At 48.2% G+C, this 15,944-nt stretch overlaps 1 protein-coding gene across 1 annotated transcript in view; it reads left to right on the top strand.

Annotated features, from left to right (window-relative positions):
• The window catches only part of DNAH9 (dynein axonemal heavy chain 9), a 404,651-nt gene that overhangs the window by 120,845 nt on the left and 267,862 nt on the right, over nucleotides 1-15,944 (top strand). Inside the window, exons 34-38 of the mRNA XM_054048023.1 lie at nucleotides 328-436; nucleotides 1,081-1,228; nucleotides 4,290-4,464; nucleotides 8,578-8,751; nucleotides 10,194-10,401. Of these exons, the coding sequence (XP_053903998.1) occupies nucleotides 328-436; nucleotides 1,081-1,228; nucleotides 4,290-4,464; nucleotides 8,578-8,751; nucleotides 10,194-10,401 (814 nt within the window). The remainder of the gene's footprint in view (nucleotides 1-327; nucleotides 437-1,080; nucleotides 1,229-4,289; nucleotides 4,465-8,577; nucleotides 8,752-10,193; nucleotides 10,402-15,944) is intronic.

The raw sequence follows: 15,944 nt of genomic DNA, 5'->3' as shown, positions 1-15,944 counted from the left end.
ATGTGAGGAAGTTTGTGTATCTTGGGGAGTCGTGGAGACTTCCTGAAATCCTCTTCACTAAACTGGAGGTGGGATATCCCTGATATCTGAGGACTGACTAGAAGGGTTTGCACAGTAAGCGAGCAAAATGGAAGGACATGGCTTCCTTTGCATACGCATCACACTGAGGAGCTGGATGAAATCCTAACCAAGCAGTGCCGAGGTCGTGTCAGCAAGACCATGCCTGAGTAATATGGCGATAACACGGGAATGAACAATTCTCACCAGCAGGATTGAGGAATGCTGCTGCCATGAGGCTTATATTCTGAATGTGTCTGTCTTTTGCAGGTGCTGACACTAGCAAGCAATGAAAGAATTCCCCTTAACCCAACCATGAGGCTGCTCTTTGAGATCAGTCATCTACGCACAGCAACTCCAGCCACTGTATCCAGAGCAGGTAGGTCAAGGGGGAATAAGTGGGCATTCCCTTTCCACTCGCACAAAGTGAAGCTTAGGGTTGAGATTTTCAGAGGGCTCAGGGGAGTTTGGCACCTGACTCCCACTGGCATTCAGTGCCCAACTTCCTTAGGTCTTTTGAAAGTGGCAGCCTTAATTCACAGTGCCACTGGATGACAGGGCATGTGACCGAGAAGTGGGCAGCAGAACCTAGAAACCCAGCACTCACTGGTGAACGGCTGACGACGAAGGTGGTGATGAGGGTAGTGCATAGAGGGCTCAGTTGAGATCGGGGCACTGTGCAAACAGAGTGAGAGACGGTTCCTGTTCAGGAGAGCTTACAGCTGAAATAGCCAAGGCAGAGACAGTGTGGGAGAATGGAAGAATTGTTCTCCCCTGTCTATGGATGGGAGCTGAAGCCCAAGAGAAAAGGGCCTGATTTCAATAGGTGTTAGGCACCTAAACACCTTTAAAAATCTGGACTAAATTACAATTGTGTAAGAGCAACAGGCTGTGCAGCGTGGTACACTGCTGTACTTATTAAACTATGATCTTAGTGAGGGAAGATGAACAGTTCTTATGGTGAAAGGTACCAGTCTCCGCCATGTCCTTGCTGTATCTCTCTCTCTTGCACTGTGTCTCTAGGCATTCTGTACATCAACCCAGCAGACTTGGGCTGGAATCCCCCCGTGAGCAGCTGGATCGACAGACGAGAAATCCAGTCAGAACGAGCTAATCTGACCATCTTGTTTGACAAATACCTGCCGCTTTGCCTGGACACTCTTAGAACTAGGTACAGTATAACGGGACGTAACGTGTATGTGAGCGACATCCACCATGTTAAAAGCAACAGAGAGTCCTGTGGCACCTTGAAGACTAACAGATGAAGTGGACATTCACCCACGAAAGCTTATGCTCCAATACATCTGTTAGTCTTAAAGGTGCCACAGGACTCTCTGTTGCTTTTTACAGATCCAGACTAACACGGCTACCCTCTGATACTATCCACCATGTTGTGGCTCTGCTGGGTGATGCAGCTGCCTGGGCCACTGCCAAGCAAATTTCTGCCCTGCCTCTGAAAGGCCCCGTTGACAGAGCAGTATTGGCTTTCCTTCAGTGTAGTGTTTGTGGGAAAGGAGGAGCGGATGCTGGCTTCCAAATTCACACCCTTGCTTGGCTGCAGCCCAGGTTTCACTTAATTGTAATTTGACATTAAGTAGTAAGTGTGGGCTCACTAGTGCAGGGCATGCTGGGATGTTGTATGATGCACGAGCCAATTATCTGTCAGTTGGAGAGGGAACAGGAAAGAATGTAAAAAAGGTTAAGTCAGTTGGGTCAAAGCGCTTCACTCAACAATGTGGATTTCAAACAGCTGCTTGGGGGAAAGGTTTTTGGCCTCTAAGAAGTAAAGTTGAGGGACATGTCACCCTCTCCCTCCTCAGGCGCTGCTCATGCCCTCTTGGACTATATAGTTCAGCTGTAACCGGCCTCTAGCTGTCACCGGGGAACCTCCCTGATGAGAAGGGTTGAGATCTCTCCCACACCAGTTCTTTTCTACGTGGTTTGAGCATTGGCCCACTAAACCCAGGGTTGTGAGCTCAATCCTTGAGGGGGCCATTTAGGGATCTAGGGCAAAAATCTGTCTGGGGATTGGTCCTGCTTTGAGCAGGGGGTTGGACTAGATGACCTCCTGAGGTCCCTTCCAACCCTGATATTCTATGATTCTTTTCATGACAGCTGCAGAGCAAATTGTGTCTGCGTCCCTTTCCAGTCTGGCACAGTTCACTGCTGGGCACCAGTTAAATCAATAGTGGTAGTTTTTCCTTTGCTATAAATAAGGGTTTCAGTGAATCATTAAGCTGCCTCATTGGCCAGGTTAGATTGTTATCCTTTTGATGTCCAATTGGCTTATAGGCTCTGGCAGCAGTAATCAATGATGAGGCCTGTGGGACCCCATTTTATTAACTGTTATGCCTGCGCAGAGCCTCCATGAGGCTGAGCTTACTCAACTGCCATGGAGAAGGATGATCTGGACAGCCAAGAGGCTCAGGATGTCAGCTGTGCAGCTCTGAAGAATGGCTCTGAGGGCACTTCCTCTGTCCACTTAGTAAAAAGAAGAACAGGAGTACTTGTGGCACCTTAGAGACTAACAAATTTATTAGAGCATAAGCTTTCGTGGACTACAGCCCACTTCTTCGGATGCATATAGAATGGAACATATAATGAGGAGATATATATACACACATACAGAGAGCATAAACAGGTGGGAGTTGTCTTACCAACTCTGAGAGGCCAATTAATTAAGAGAAAAAAAAAAAAACCTTTTGAAGTGATAATCAAGCTAGCCGAGTACAGACAGTGTGATAAGAAGTGTGAGAGTACTTACAAGGGGAGATAGAGTCAACGTTTGTAATGGCTCAGCCATTCCCAGTCCTTATTCAAACCGGAGTTGATTGTGTCTAGTTTGCATATCAATTCTAGCTCTGCAGTCTCTCTTTGGAGTCTGTTTTTGAAGTTTTTCTGTTGTAATATAGCCACCCGCAGGTCTGTCACTGAATGACCAGACAGGTTAAAGTGTTCTCCCACTGGTTTTTGAGTATTTTGAGCTAGAATTGATATGCAAACTAGACACAATCAACTCCGGTTTGAATAAGGACTGGGAATGGCTGAGCCATTACAAACGTTGACTCTATCTCCCCTTGTAAGTATTCTCACACTTCTTATCACACTGTCTGTACTCGGCTAGCTTGATTATCACTTCAAAAGTTTTTTTTTTTCTCTTAATTAATTGGCCTCTCAGAGTTGGTCAGACAACTCCCACCTGTTTATGCTCTCTGTATGTGTGTATATATATCTCCTCATTATATGTTCCATTCTATATGCATCCGAAGAAGTGGGCTGTAGTCCACGAAAGCTTATGCTCTAATAAATTTGTTAGTCTCTAAGGTGCCACAAGTACTCCTGTTCTTCTTTTTGCGGATACAGACTAACACGGCTGTTACTCTGAAACTTGTCCACTTAGTGAACAGCATCGGGACACAGCTTCTTGCAATCTTCCACCCCAGTCCTTATACATGAACAAGAGTCCTGGCAGAAAGACATGCACATTGGAGCAGAGACCAGGCATGGGAAATGTCAGCCCAAAAGGCAGATATGCAGAAAGGCCTGAGTTAGTGAAAATGGGGATTTGTAATGAAAGGAGTTTTGCAACAAGATTGCTGCCTGTGTGACCAATCTGATTATAGCCATCAGCAGCACAACACGTAGGATGGTCCTCACTCTGTTTCCTGAGGTTTGTGACAGAGCATGAAATCGCAGGGATTAGCTGCCAACAGTTGTAAACCAGGTATTTTTGTAGATTGCTTAATTCAGAAATCGTAGGACCAGCCTTTCAAATAACTATAATTATTTTATGGAAGACTTCAGTGTTATCCCGCCAGCCACAATATTAGTTCAGCTACATTTACAGAATTCCTAAGTTGGTTTAAAACAGTGAGATGAAAGGGTTTATTTTATGACGCCTCTATTTGACCGCTCGTAACTCATCGTGTTCACAGGAAATCATTGCCCTTAGCGAGTCTCCCATTTTACTACTTTCAAGAGGATCAAAGTTTTTAAATGTCTGAAACTTCTTATTACTGTTATTACTTGTGTACGTGCCTGCGCTTCCAGGTCTAGGGATAAAAGCTGGTGTTTTATTTCTCGCTGTATCCCTGCATAAGGAAGATACACACTGCAGAAAAGTAAAATGTTAATGTTCTGAAAGAGGATTTATATGCACATTTCTCTGTATTGCTAATGACCATCATGCTGAATCCAATTATACTTCATATGCTTTCAAATTCCTCCCTTAGATTTAAGAAGATTATTCCAGTTCCCGAACAGAGTATGGTTCAGATGTTGTGTTACCTCCTTGAGTGTCTCCTAACTCCGGAGAACACTCCTCCAGACTGCCCCAAGGAACTCTATGAGCTCTACTTTGTGTTTGCTGCTGTCTGGGCCTTTGGTGGGGCAATGTTCCAGGATCAGGTAAGATGAGAGCTATAAGTGTAGGGCTCATTAATGTAGTATCCCATTTAGACAGTAACCTCTTTTATTATTCTGATTATTATTATACTTTTTCAGTGTGATTCTCTAGTATAGTCTTGCGTTCCTGGGGCTAGAATACAATTGTCAATGGGATAGAAACCTCTGGAGCAATGAGCGGTGCTGTTTCTCTACCTTGTTTACAGAGAAAACACGGTAGTTTGTGAAAGGCATCATTACACAAGAGACAGTATAAGAGCAGAAGGGTCAAGGATTAAAGCAACAAAGATGAGAGAGACATTAACTTATGTACAAACATTTTATTCTGCAACAGTAAGTTGACTGAAGTACAGACAGTTTGATAAGAAGTGTGAGAATACTTACAAGGGGAGATAGATTCAATGTTTGTAATGGCTCAGCCATTCCCAGTCCCTATTCAAGCCTAAGCTGATGGTATCTAGTTTGCATATCAATTCCAGCTCAGCAGTTTCTCGTTGGAGTCTGTTTTTGAAGCTTTTCTGTTGCAAAATTGCAACCAGCAGGTCTGTTTTTTTCTCTCACTTAATTGGCCTCTCAGAGTTGGTAAGACAACTTCCACCTTTTCATGCTCTCTGTATGTGTATATATATCTCCTCAATATATGTTCCATTCTATGCATCCGAAGAAGTGGGCTGTAGCCCACGAAAGCTTATGCTCAAATTTGTTAGTCTCTAAGGTGCCACAAGTACTCCTGTTCTTTTTGAAAATATGGTTGTTCTTAAAGTGCTTAAATCAGGGGTGAGCAAACTTTTTGGCCCGAGGGTCACATCTGGGAATAGAAATTGTATGGCGGGCCATTAATGCTCACAAAATTGGGGTTGGGGTGCAGGAGGGGGTGAGGGTTGGGGGTGCAGGCTTCAGGGTGGGGTCAGAAATGAGGAGTTCAGGGTGCAGGAGGGGGCTCCGGGCTGGGGTGGGGGAGTGGGGTGCGGGGGTGGGCTCCGGCTGGGGATGTGGGCTCTGGGGTGGGGCTGGAGATGAAGGATTTGGGGTGCAGGAGGGTGCTCTGGGCTGGGATCCAGGGGTTTGGAGGGCGAGAGGGGGGTCAGGGCTTGGGCAGGGGGTTGGGGCATGGGGAGAGGCTCAGGGGTGCAGGCTCTGGGCAGCGCTTACCTCAAGCAGCTACTGGAAACAGCGCAGGGCCAGCTCTAGGCGCCAGCAAAACAAGCAGGTGCTTGGGGCGGCACATTTCTAGGGGCGGCATTCTGGCGCTAGCCATCATAGGCGCCGACTCCGTGGCATGGAGAAAAAGTGCCCCAGCTCACCTCCGCTCCGTCTCTGCCTGCTCCCCTGTTGTACCATCCATGCAGCTGTTAGGGTTTGGTACTGCCACCCATCACCAGAGTATCTGGGTGCCTTCCACTTACAAGTGATAGCAATAGCAAAGTTCTTAGTGGCTTTCATGGAGCCCCTGGCACTTCTCACTTCTTAGGGGTAAAAACTCTGCTTGGGGTAGGGTGATTTTTTTGAGGAGGGTGTTGTTTGGGTAGAAGGGCAGTCAGTGTTGGGGTTGATTGGGTTGAGGGGTCAGTGGTTGGGCTTGGAGGTAGAAGTGGGGCCAGTGTTGGGATTTACTGTGTGGAAGTGGGGGTCAGTGTTGTCGTTTGGGGAGTGGAAGGAATGGTTCAGTACTGGGCTTTGGAGGTCAAAGGGGGTGACTGTGTGTGTGTTGTTTTATGGTGGAAAAGACTTTTCAAAGAGCAAGGTTTTGCAGCATTTCCTAAAGCTGGTCAGACTCTGGATTGGCCTGATCTCCTCCGGGAGTTACCCAATCCCTTCAACCCACAGTGCTTTGTCTCCCGCTCTCTTGGGATTTGTCCTGTGATCTGTGTTGCCACAGAGCAGCACAGCTGTCATAGAGATTCTTAGATCAAAATGTGGTCTCTGGCATAGGCTACCACTGGGAGGTGTGACTGCAGCACACGTAGACATATCCGAGCTAGCTTTGAGCTAGTAAAGCTGTGAAGCTTAGGCAGCTGCATGGACTATCCTGGCCCAGGGCCTACCCAGGACCTGGGTGCCCAAGCAATGGCTGCCCACATTGCCATAGCTTCACCACTATTATTACTCAAGCTAGCTTTGACCTAGCTAGTTCACAGCCAGCTGGAATGTCTGCACGTGCTGCAATCACAGTGGTGGTGTGGACACACCTGCTGTGTGTGCTGAACATGTGGTTGGGACTGGAGGGTGTGCTTTAGCAGATTGCACCAGGTGCAATAGAAGCCCTCTGCAGCCACAGAATCTCTCCCCAAGATTTTGCTTTTGATGCTGGCCGTGCTTCTGTAAATGTCAGAGCAGGGGAGCCAAGGGTACAGCAGGCTGAACAAGAGCCTGGTGAAAAATGATCCAATATAAAATCTGTCTATTGCTCTCCATTGACGGTGCCCTTCACTCTGACCTTTTGCTGCAAAAATGTCAGGATAAACAATCTTTAGAGCCTTTCCACTCTGATGTGCTCACTGGAAGGGAGTGGGCTCCCTGTAGGAAAACAGTTGATAGATTTTCCATTTCAAGGTAAAGGCTCTGAAATTAGTAAAATTCCATGTGGGGTTTTATTAAGGAAGCAGCTCAAATTTAACATCGCTCTGGCAGTGTGGGTTGGGACCAAATTGCTCCGGTTAAATGGCATATTAGGGAGGGTGGATGACACATTACGATGCAGCTGGAAGCAGCTCTCCTGTGCAGTGGTGAGGGCGCCCTAGTGAGAAAGCTTTTAGCAGTGATGCACTTCCACCCCCATTGAAGGCTACTACAGCCACTGCTGAAGAATTATAGCAACAGGGAAATGAGGCATTAGTGATTTTTGCTTCTGTGAGCAGCACCAGACTGCAGAATCCTGGATAATAATGGTGTGTTTTAAGAATACTCTGGCCTACTGTTAAGGGAGTGGCTGCTTCAGGATAGCAAAGCCCCATGGAGCCTTTCACAGAGGGCACCAGTTGAAATGCAGCAGTTGGTGAAAATCCTGGCTTTCTTCTGGAGCTTTAGTGGCATACATGAAATGAGTTGGCAGTCCCAGCTGACTTGCTGTATTGGACAAGAGTGCACAGCGAGTGGATGTGGGGAAAAATAAGCCTTATGAGAAATGTACTGAGAATCTGGGCAAGCTGTAATGTTGCATTCACTGCTTACATGGTCTTTCATCACCATAGTCTCTGAATGCATCTCAAGCATTAATGAACTTCTCACTACACCCCTGTGAAGAAGAGAAGGGCTAATATCTCCATTGTACAGATGGGGAACAGACTCAAAGAGATTAAGAGATTCACCCGTGAATCTGTGGAAGAGCAGGCAACTAAACGTAGACCTCCTGAGTGCCCAGTCCAATCACCCTCCTTCCTTCCCCAAAATTTCACAGTCACGACTAGTGGATGATGTAGGATATGAGGGGGAAAGAGACATAGGGAATATAGCAGAGACCAAATTCGATATGTGCTTCCAATGTGGTATAGCAGCAAATAAAGGTTAATGCAAAGGTATCAGAGCTGAAAGGTGATGGTCCCTTTCTAGAAGTCTGGTGCAATTGCACTTGGAATACTTCATTCAGTCTGGGCTCCTCAATACCAGAGGGCTGTGATGGGGAAAGAATCCAGAAATCAAAAGTTAATGGGCTGTTGTGATTTTTGAGGAAGAACTTTAATCTGCATGCCTTGGCTAACCGTGGCTGGAGGTCGGGACATGAAAGCCATCCACAACTACTATTGGAGGCATGTACGCACTCCGGATCAATTAATTGGCCTGGTTAATCTGAGACACATAATTAATTCTGACAGATGGAGCTCTCTATCTAATCTAAGGCATATCTAAAATGGCCATCATGAGAGAGGATTTATTTAGGATTATAAACAGGAGTAATGAGATTAAATTAAGATTAGTTTTAACATCAGGAAATAGCTCCTGACAGTAAGTACTCTTAGGCTGTGGAATAGTGTCCCGAGTGAATGGTCAGGGCAGAGACTAGTAGAATATACTGCAGGGGATGATTCCAAACTGGCTGGGGACATGGTGTAGATAACCTTTTCGATCATTAGAGATTTTCTGCAGGTTAGCATCTTTGCTGTCCATTTTGTCTTGCAGCTTGTAGACTACCGAGTAGAATTCAGTAAGTGGTGGGTGACTGAGTTCAAGACCATCAAGTTTCCTTCTCAGGGAACTGTCTTCGACTTTTACATTGATCCAGAAACAAAAAAGTTTGAACCTTGGTCCAAACTCATCCCCAAGTTTGAATTTGATCCCGAAATGCCATTACAGGTACGTGAATCTTTGTTTCATTGCCACAAAAGAATATATAGCTGTGCGTGGTGTGTGCTTTGTCTCTGTCGAATAAGATTTGTTAGCACTGGTATGAGAAAATGAAGGTTTGTTAGTAATGGTGACATTCCATCTAAGACACAAACATTCACTCTAAAGTGATTAAGTGACCTGGGTTTGATTATGAAGACAAGGTTCATTAAGAAAGTGGTACTCTTGTTACAGTGCGCTGGAATATGATTGATGAATGGGGCAATGACAGACACCCATGGACTGAATCAAAGCCGTGCGCAAAACATAGTGCCATCTCAATTACCAGTCAGATATCCACTCTCCAGCTGCACGCATCTCTGCAGTGCCAGTCCTGATAACTCCTGTCTGAAATGTAAAGCAGGGCACCAGTTAAACCAGAAGGGGTAGTGTGGAGAAGAGAGAGATCACACTTGCTCTCTGCAAGCAAACCAAGGCCTTATTTTAATGACTGATTCGGTTCTTTAATATGAAAATCACATACATAGGTGGGATGTAGTGGTCTGATTCCATCTAGTGAATGCCAACAGAGCAGAATGCGCAAATGTCTGATTTCAACCAGCAAAGGGGTCACAAATTCACCACCAGCTTATCAGCACTGTAGGGGATAATTAGAGTTGGTCATAAAATGGAGATTTTTCCATGGAAAAATTATTTTTTTTTGTCAAAAATCAGTTCATAAACCAGAAATATTTAAGTTGTGAAAACCAAAATATTTTGATTCTGAAATGCTGCCCTGGTGCCTCCTGGGAGTTGTAGTTTGGGTGCATCATGTTCACACTCTCCATCATAGGCTGGGCTCTCTCTGGTTGACCTATATCTACCATGAAACACCTGTCTTTTCTTGGTGAAGGGAGATGGTGCATCATGGGAGTTGTGCTCATAGTGCATCATGGGACATGAAGTCTGGCTGGGGAGGCTGGTCCATAAAGGAGAATGAGGACAACTTAACTGCAACACCCAAGAGGCACCATGCTGGCACTGAAATATTTTGGCTGTTGGCTGACAACTGAAAAAAATCTGTTTTGGGTGTTTGTATTTTTTGACAAAAAATCATTGTTTTTTGTGAGTAGCCGACACTTCTAGTGAAAAATTTTGTTTGGTCAAAACCCCAATTTTCCATCAAAAAACAGTTGTTGTGGAAAAATTGTGACCAGCCCTAGGGAAATACCTTTTATTGAGGACACACAGATGCTACCAGACAACTAATTAGTTACTGAAGACTTTAGCTGGTGTAGATAGTCTAATTTACTGTCAGGCAGAGGTCTGTCCGGCTCTTCTCTGGTGCTTGCTGTGGACACTCTACCTCCTCGCATATCTCCAGCTGGATCAGTATTCTCCCACCTCATGTGAGCGTGGATGAAAGGTGGTGCACTGAGGCTCATTGCATGTCCCCATCATTCTCCCCTTAGGCTTGTCTGGTGCCCACCAGTGAAACCATCCGAGTGCGGTACTTTATGGATAGGCTCCTGGAGCGAAGGAGGCCAGTCATGCTAGTGGGAAATGCCGGCACTGGGAAATCTGTGCTCGTCGGAGACAAACTCTCTTCGCTAGATGCCGACGAGTACATGGTGAAGAATGTGCCTTTCAACTACTACACCAGCTCCGCCATGCTGCAAGGTAAAGCGGGAGAGGGTTAGGAGTCCTTGGGGGTAGGGGATGAGTGATGATTTTTCCCTCTGGTGTGTATAATGGAATTTTCAGGTGGGTATGGGTGGCTGGAAACCCCAGCGTATGAGCTGTTGGCAGGCTGTATCTGGTTTTATTATATAACTGCCTCAGAGGGAACCGTAGACTCTAAATCCTCCAAAAAGATACCTGGTGAAATCCTGTCAGGGGCCAGACCAACTCCTGGCCTGCTTCTTAACTAATTGCACTGCTGGGCAATCAGGAAGCCCAGCTGCACTGCCTTGGAACTGACAGAGTAGCTGCAGCCCTGCTCATAAAACTGGCACCCACAGCAGATCAGCAGCTGCTCATTGCGTACCACGACTGCTGCTGTGGTTGCCCCGCTCCTGCTTGCAGCCCTTGCTTCCAGTCCTGTTCCCGCCTGCTTCCAGTCGTCCCTGCCCCTGCTCTGTTCCAGTCCCTGCTCCAGCCTCGTTTCTGAACCTGCTTCTGCTCCACCTACTGCCCACTTCAGCTCTAGCCTCTGTTCCCCTCCAGCTTCTGACTTCTGGCTTCGATCATTGGCTTGGGCTCCAGCCTATAACTCTGGTGAACCCTCCTGCTCTGGCATTTTGGCTTCTGTCCCTCTGATACTGACCCCCAGCTTGTTCCTGGACTCTGCCTCCCTGGATCCAGCTCTAACCAATAGGCTGAACTCTCATTTCAGTCACTAGGCCTGGTTGGCTACAGTTTAAGCAGCCCAATTCAAAGGGTAGGAGCCCATCTCACTGGTATAGACCCCACTCAGGAGCGCGTGTGGCCATACAGAACTTGCAGGTGTCCATCCTGCAGATGCAGAACACAGATCATCACCAGTGACCCTGGCTCTGGCTTTGCGGGAACCAAAGGTCCCACTCCCAGATATAAGAGCGACCATACTGGGTCAGATCAAAGGTCCATCTAGCCTAGTATCCTGTCTTCTGACAGTGGCCAATGCCAGGTGCTCCAGAGGGAATGAACAGAACAGATAATCATCGAGTGATCCATCCCCTGTTGCCCATTCCCAGCTTCTGGCAAACAGAGGCTAGGGACACCATCCCTGCCCATCCTGGCTAATAGCCATTGATGGACCTATCCTCCATGAACTTATCTAGTTCTTTTTTTAATTCTGTAATAGTCTTGGCCTTCACAACATCCTCTGGCAATGAGTTTCACAGGTTGACTGTGCATTGTGTGAAAAAATACTTCCTTTTATTTGTTTTAAACCTGCTGCCTATTAGTTTCATTTGGTGATCCCTAGTTCTTGTGTTATGAGAAGGAGTAAATAAGACTTCCTTATTTACTTTCTCCACACCAGTCAAGATTTTATAGACCTCTATCATATCCCCTCTTAGTCATCTCTTTTCCAAGCTGAAAAGTCCCAGTCTTATGTAAAGGTGCTCATAGTCAGTTCTGAGGTTTCCTAAACCAGTGCTGGTTCCCTTTTCTGCTATACCCCTGTCGTTCCCCACACACCAGGCCCAAGTAGGGCTCATCATTAGTCTGTTCACTGGGGAGGCCTTGGCTTGGGTCTCCCACTGCTTGGAACAGTCCAGCCCCTCCTGGGTCAGCTAGCACAGTTCATTCAGGCCATGCCGGTTATCTTCGGTGATCGACAACACACCCGAACTGCTGAAGCCATGCTGCAAACGCTACAGCAAGGACATCGATCAATGGCTGAATTCCATCACCTCTCCACGGACACTGAGTGGAGTGAGGCTGTGCAGCAGCATCAGTTTCGACTTGGACTGCGTTACGAATACATGAAGAACTGGTGCAGCTCCATAAATGTGGCCCAGCCCCTCAACCGTGCACATCAATCCAGGATCCAGAACCCATGCACATTAGCCAGACCCGCCCATGCCTGTCTGAGGCTGAGAAACACTGATGTCAAACCTCAGGATTGTGTCTGACAGGGGTTGGAAAATGCCAATCCCCAGCCCAGATAAGAGGGTCCAGGCTGGTCCCTTTCCTCCTACAGAGACTCTTGACCTCCATGCACCTCTATCGAGATAACAGCAACTGCAAACCCACCCTTGTTGCAGCTCTGACTGCCATTGAAGGTCCTACTCCTGATAAGCCCAGCAGTATACCTGGAGGCTCTGGTTGACTTGGGAGTCTCAGGCAATTTTATGGACCAGGATGTGGCTAAGGCCTATGGGATCCCTACCATGTGTAAGAATTCCCTGGATCTGGGGGAAACCATTAATTGGTTGCTTTTGGTCTTAGGGCTGGTCACCCACTAGATGACCCCCTTAGAGGTTTTTACCCTCCAGCAGCACTGGGAGACCCATCAGTTTGGGTTGATTTAGGCCCCCCACTCTTAGGTCATCATGGGAATGTCCTGGCTGGCTGCCCATGACTCCTGTATCAGTTGGCAAAAAGGGACAGTACATTTGTTTGCTCCCAATACTGCCAACAATTCTTCCTTCCCAAGGCCAAGAGAGAAAGGGTGTCCTCTGGAGCTCATGTCATCATCCGTGGAACCCCCTCCTGCAAGGGAATGGGCTGACGGGAGCTTGGCACACTCCCAACCGTCCCACTGGCTGCCGCTGAAATACCTTGCAAGTACCATCACCATGCAGACATAATCAACAAGGGAACCATGGACACCCTGACCCTGCATCACAAATACAACTGCCTAATTCACTTTCCGGCTGGCACTCAAATCCCCTTTAGCCACATCTATGCTCCATGGGGGAAAATCTGCAGAAGGGGTTTATCTGGCCATCCACCTCTCCAACAGCGGCCACAGTCTTCTTTGTTAAAAAGTAGGATGGTTCCCTAAGGCCCTGCATTGTGTACTGGGCCCACAACAAGGTGATGGTTCAGAAGAGTTACCTATTTCCCCTCATTCCTCAACTCCTAAACCAATTACACTCTGCCCAGTTTTTTACCAACTTAGATATCTGTGGGTGGTCTTTAACTGATATGGGTGAGAAAAAGAGCTGAGAGGAAAAATGTCTTCCACAACCAGTATGGATGCTTTGAATACCTGGGCATGCTGTTCGGTCTGTGTAATGGTTCCACGACCTTCCAGCATTTTATCAATGACATTTTTCAGGACACGCTGGATCAGTTTGTTATTATCTGTCTCAATGACAGCTTTATTTTTATAAATGACCGAACACAGCACAACAAACGCGTACAGAAAGTCTTAGAGAGGCTTTACCAACACTGCCTGTATGACGGTTTGTCTGCGGCACAGTAGAGTTTTTTGGCTATATCATCTCCCCAGAATAAGGTTGCCAACTTTGTAATATTTAAAACCTGGACACTCCAGCAGGAGTGCCGGAACCTCTCCTTCCCTGTCTCTTCCCCTTGAGGACCTGCCCCCTGAGGTCCCACCCCTGTTTGCTCCTCTTTCCCCCTCCCCGCATCACTCACTGCTCTTCCCCTCTCTCCCTCACCTCTGCCCAGGTCGGGAGGGACTTGCCTGTGGAGCCGTGGCTCGGAGCTGCAGCCGCCCGATGCAGGCAGGAAGTGGCCTGGCTAAGTAGGGGCTGTCACGAGTGATGACTTGGCGCCTCCCCTCCCGCAGTAACTGGAGTTTGGGTGTCTGGTCAGTAGATCTGACCAGACACAGTCAGGTTCCTTTTACAACCAGACTTTCCGGTCCAAAACAAGGCACCTGGCCACCCTACCCAAAAAGGACTGGCCATGTGTACTGTGGTGCACTTAGGGGCCAGCAGGGCTGGTGAGCAGACCATGGCTCAACATCCCCCAAAGTCCTAGGGCCAGGCTTGTCAAGCTATCTGGGGACCTGGAAGTCAAGTTACAGTCTCCTCCTTCTCCGTGTTTCCTGGCTCAGACAAGGGGAGGAGGGAAGGGGAGCGGGGCACAGGGCCCAAGGGGGAAGGGTGAGCAGTGTCCCAGACCAGTCTCCACTTCCTACCTCCCCTGTGCGCTCCTCAGTTTGAGGCATGGTCACAACACTCTGCTTCCCTCCCTGTGGAGGGTTGCTCAAGCAGTCTCAGCAATTCGGTTAGTCAGTGAGGGCTTACCCACTCCCTTCTCAGTGTTCAGTGATTCCTCTTTGTCAGGGAGAAGGGGAAAGAAAAAAGGATCATGCCCCTGGCTGCCTGGTCAGGCCTTACCCACAGTCCAGGCCCTTCCCCTGTGGGTTTCTGTGTTCCAAACGGTACTAACTGGCTTCCTTCCTGCAGACAGCCTCTCCTTCAGTCTTCACCTGCTTGATTGCCAGAGTCCCATTTTAAGTATGTCCTCCATTTGGAGCATGCTCTGCAGCTGCTATGGGGTGGGGCCTTCTTGACCCAGTGCTGCTCTATCTTTCCTTTAGTCCAGGGGTAGGCAACCTACGGCACGCGTGCCAAAGTTGGCACGTGAGCCGATTTTTCCTGGCACACGGCGCAGGCTGAGCCAGCTGGGGTCCTGCCGCGGGTCCAACTCAGCACCCGCTACTGGCCTGGGGTTCCTTCCCCCAGGCTGGCAGCGGGCTGAGACCCCAGCTGGCAGGAGCCGGTGGTGGAAACCCCAGAGCGGGGGTCGGGCTGAGCTGCTCAGCCCGCCGCTGCTCTGGGGTTCCCGCTGCTGGCCCCTTGCCAGCCAGGGTCCCGCTGCTGGTCCCACTCAGCACCCTCTGCTGGCCTGGGTGAAGGAACCCCAGGCTGGCAGCGGGCTGAGACCCCAGCTGGCAGGAGCTGGGGGCAAAAACCCCAGAGTGGCAGCGGGCTGAGCCAGTCGCTGCTCTGGGGTTCCGGCTGCTGGCCCCTCGCCAGCAGGGGTCCCCACCGCGCAGCTCCACTCACCTTGCTTCTGGTCGGAGGCTCCATTGCAGACAGAGTCCAGGGCTCCAGCCCTGCTCAGGCCTACCAGCTACCTACTCCACTCACCTCAGCTGCCAATCTTGGTTTCCAGCCGCTGTTCAGCCTGCTTTCCGCTTGGAGTCCCAGCAGGCCACCCTGGGCTCTGCTCCTGGCCTTGGATCAGTCCTCTTCAGCCTCACCGCTGTGGCCCACTGTCCCCAGCCTGGGACAGTGAGGGTTGCACACCAGGCAAGAGGGGGTGTAGCTCAAATTGCTTATCTTAGACCACACTGCATTTGACCTTTTGCCTGCCTTCTATCGCCATTTTTTTCCCCACTGAGAATTGAAGGGAACATTTGACAAAATGGCAGCTCCTAAGAAAGCGAAGCTAGATGTCTGATCATTTCAGCCTGCTTGGACAGACGCATTTGTATTTATTGAAAAGAAGGACTGTGCTATTTGAGCTTTCTGTTATGAAAGTGTTGTTTGTCGCACATCAAGAGTTGGACGACATTTTGAAACGAAGCACGAGAAAACCTTTCTTGACGAAGCAGACAAGACTGAATCAATCAAAAAGGCAGTAGCAGCCTATGAGAAGCAAAGCAGTGTTTTTAAAAGCTTAAGTGTAAGTAAAAATCAAGCTACAGAAGGAAGTTACAAGATTGCACAGTGCATTGCAAAAAACGGAAAGCCGTTTACAGATGGGGAATATATAAAAGAAGTTTTTCTCAGCAGTGCGACGATTTTGTT

This window comes from Malaclemys terrapin, chromosome 13 (genome assembly GCF_027887155.1).
Source record: "Malaclemys terrapin pileata isolate rMalTer1 chromosome 13, rMalTer1.hap1, whole genome shotgun sequence".
Taxonomy (NCBI): Eukaryota; Metazoa; Chordata; order Testudines; family Emydidae; genus Malaclemys; species Malaclemys terrapin.
The sequence above is the reverse complement of the archived record's forward strand: the minus strand, read 5'-3'. Positions and strand labels throughout refer to the sequence as shown.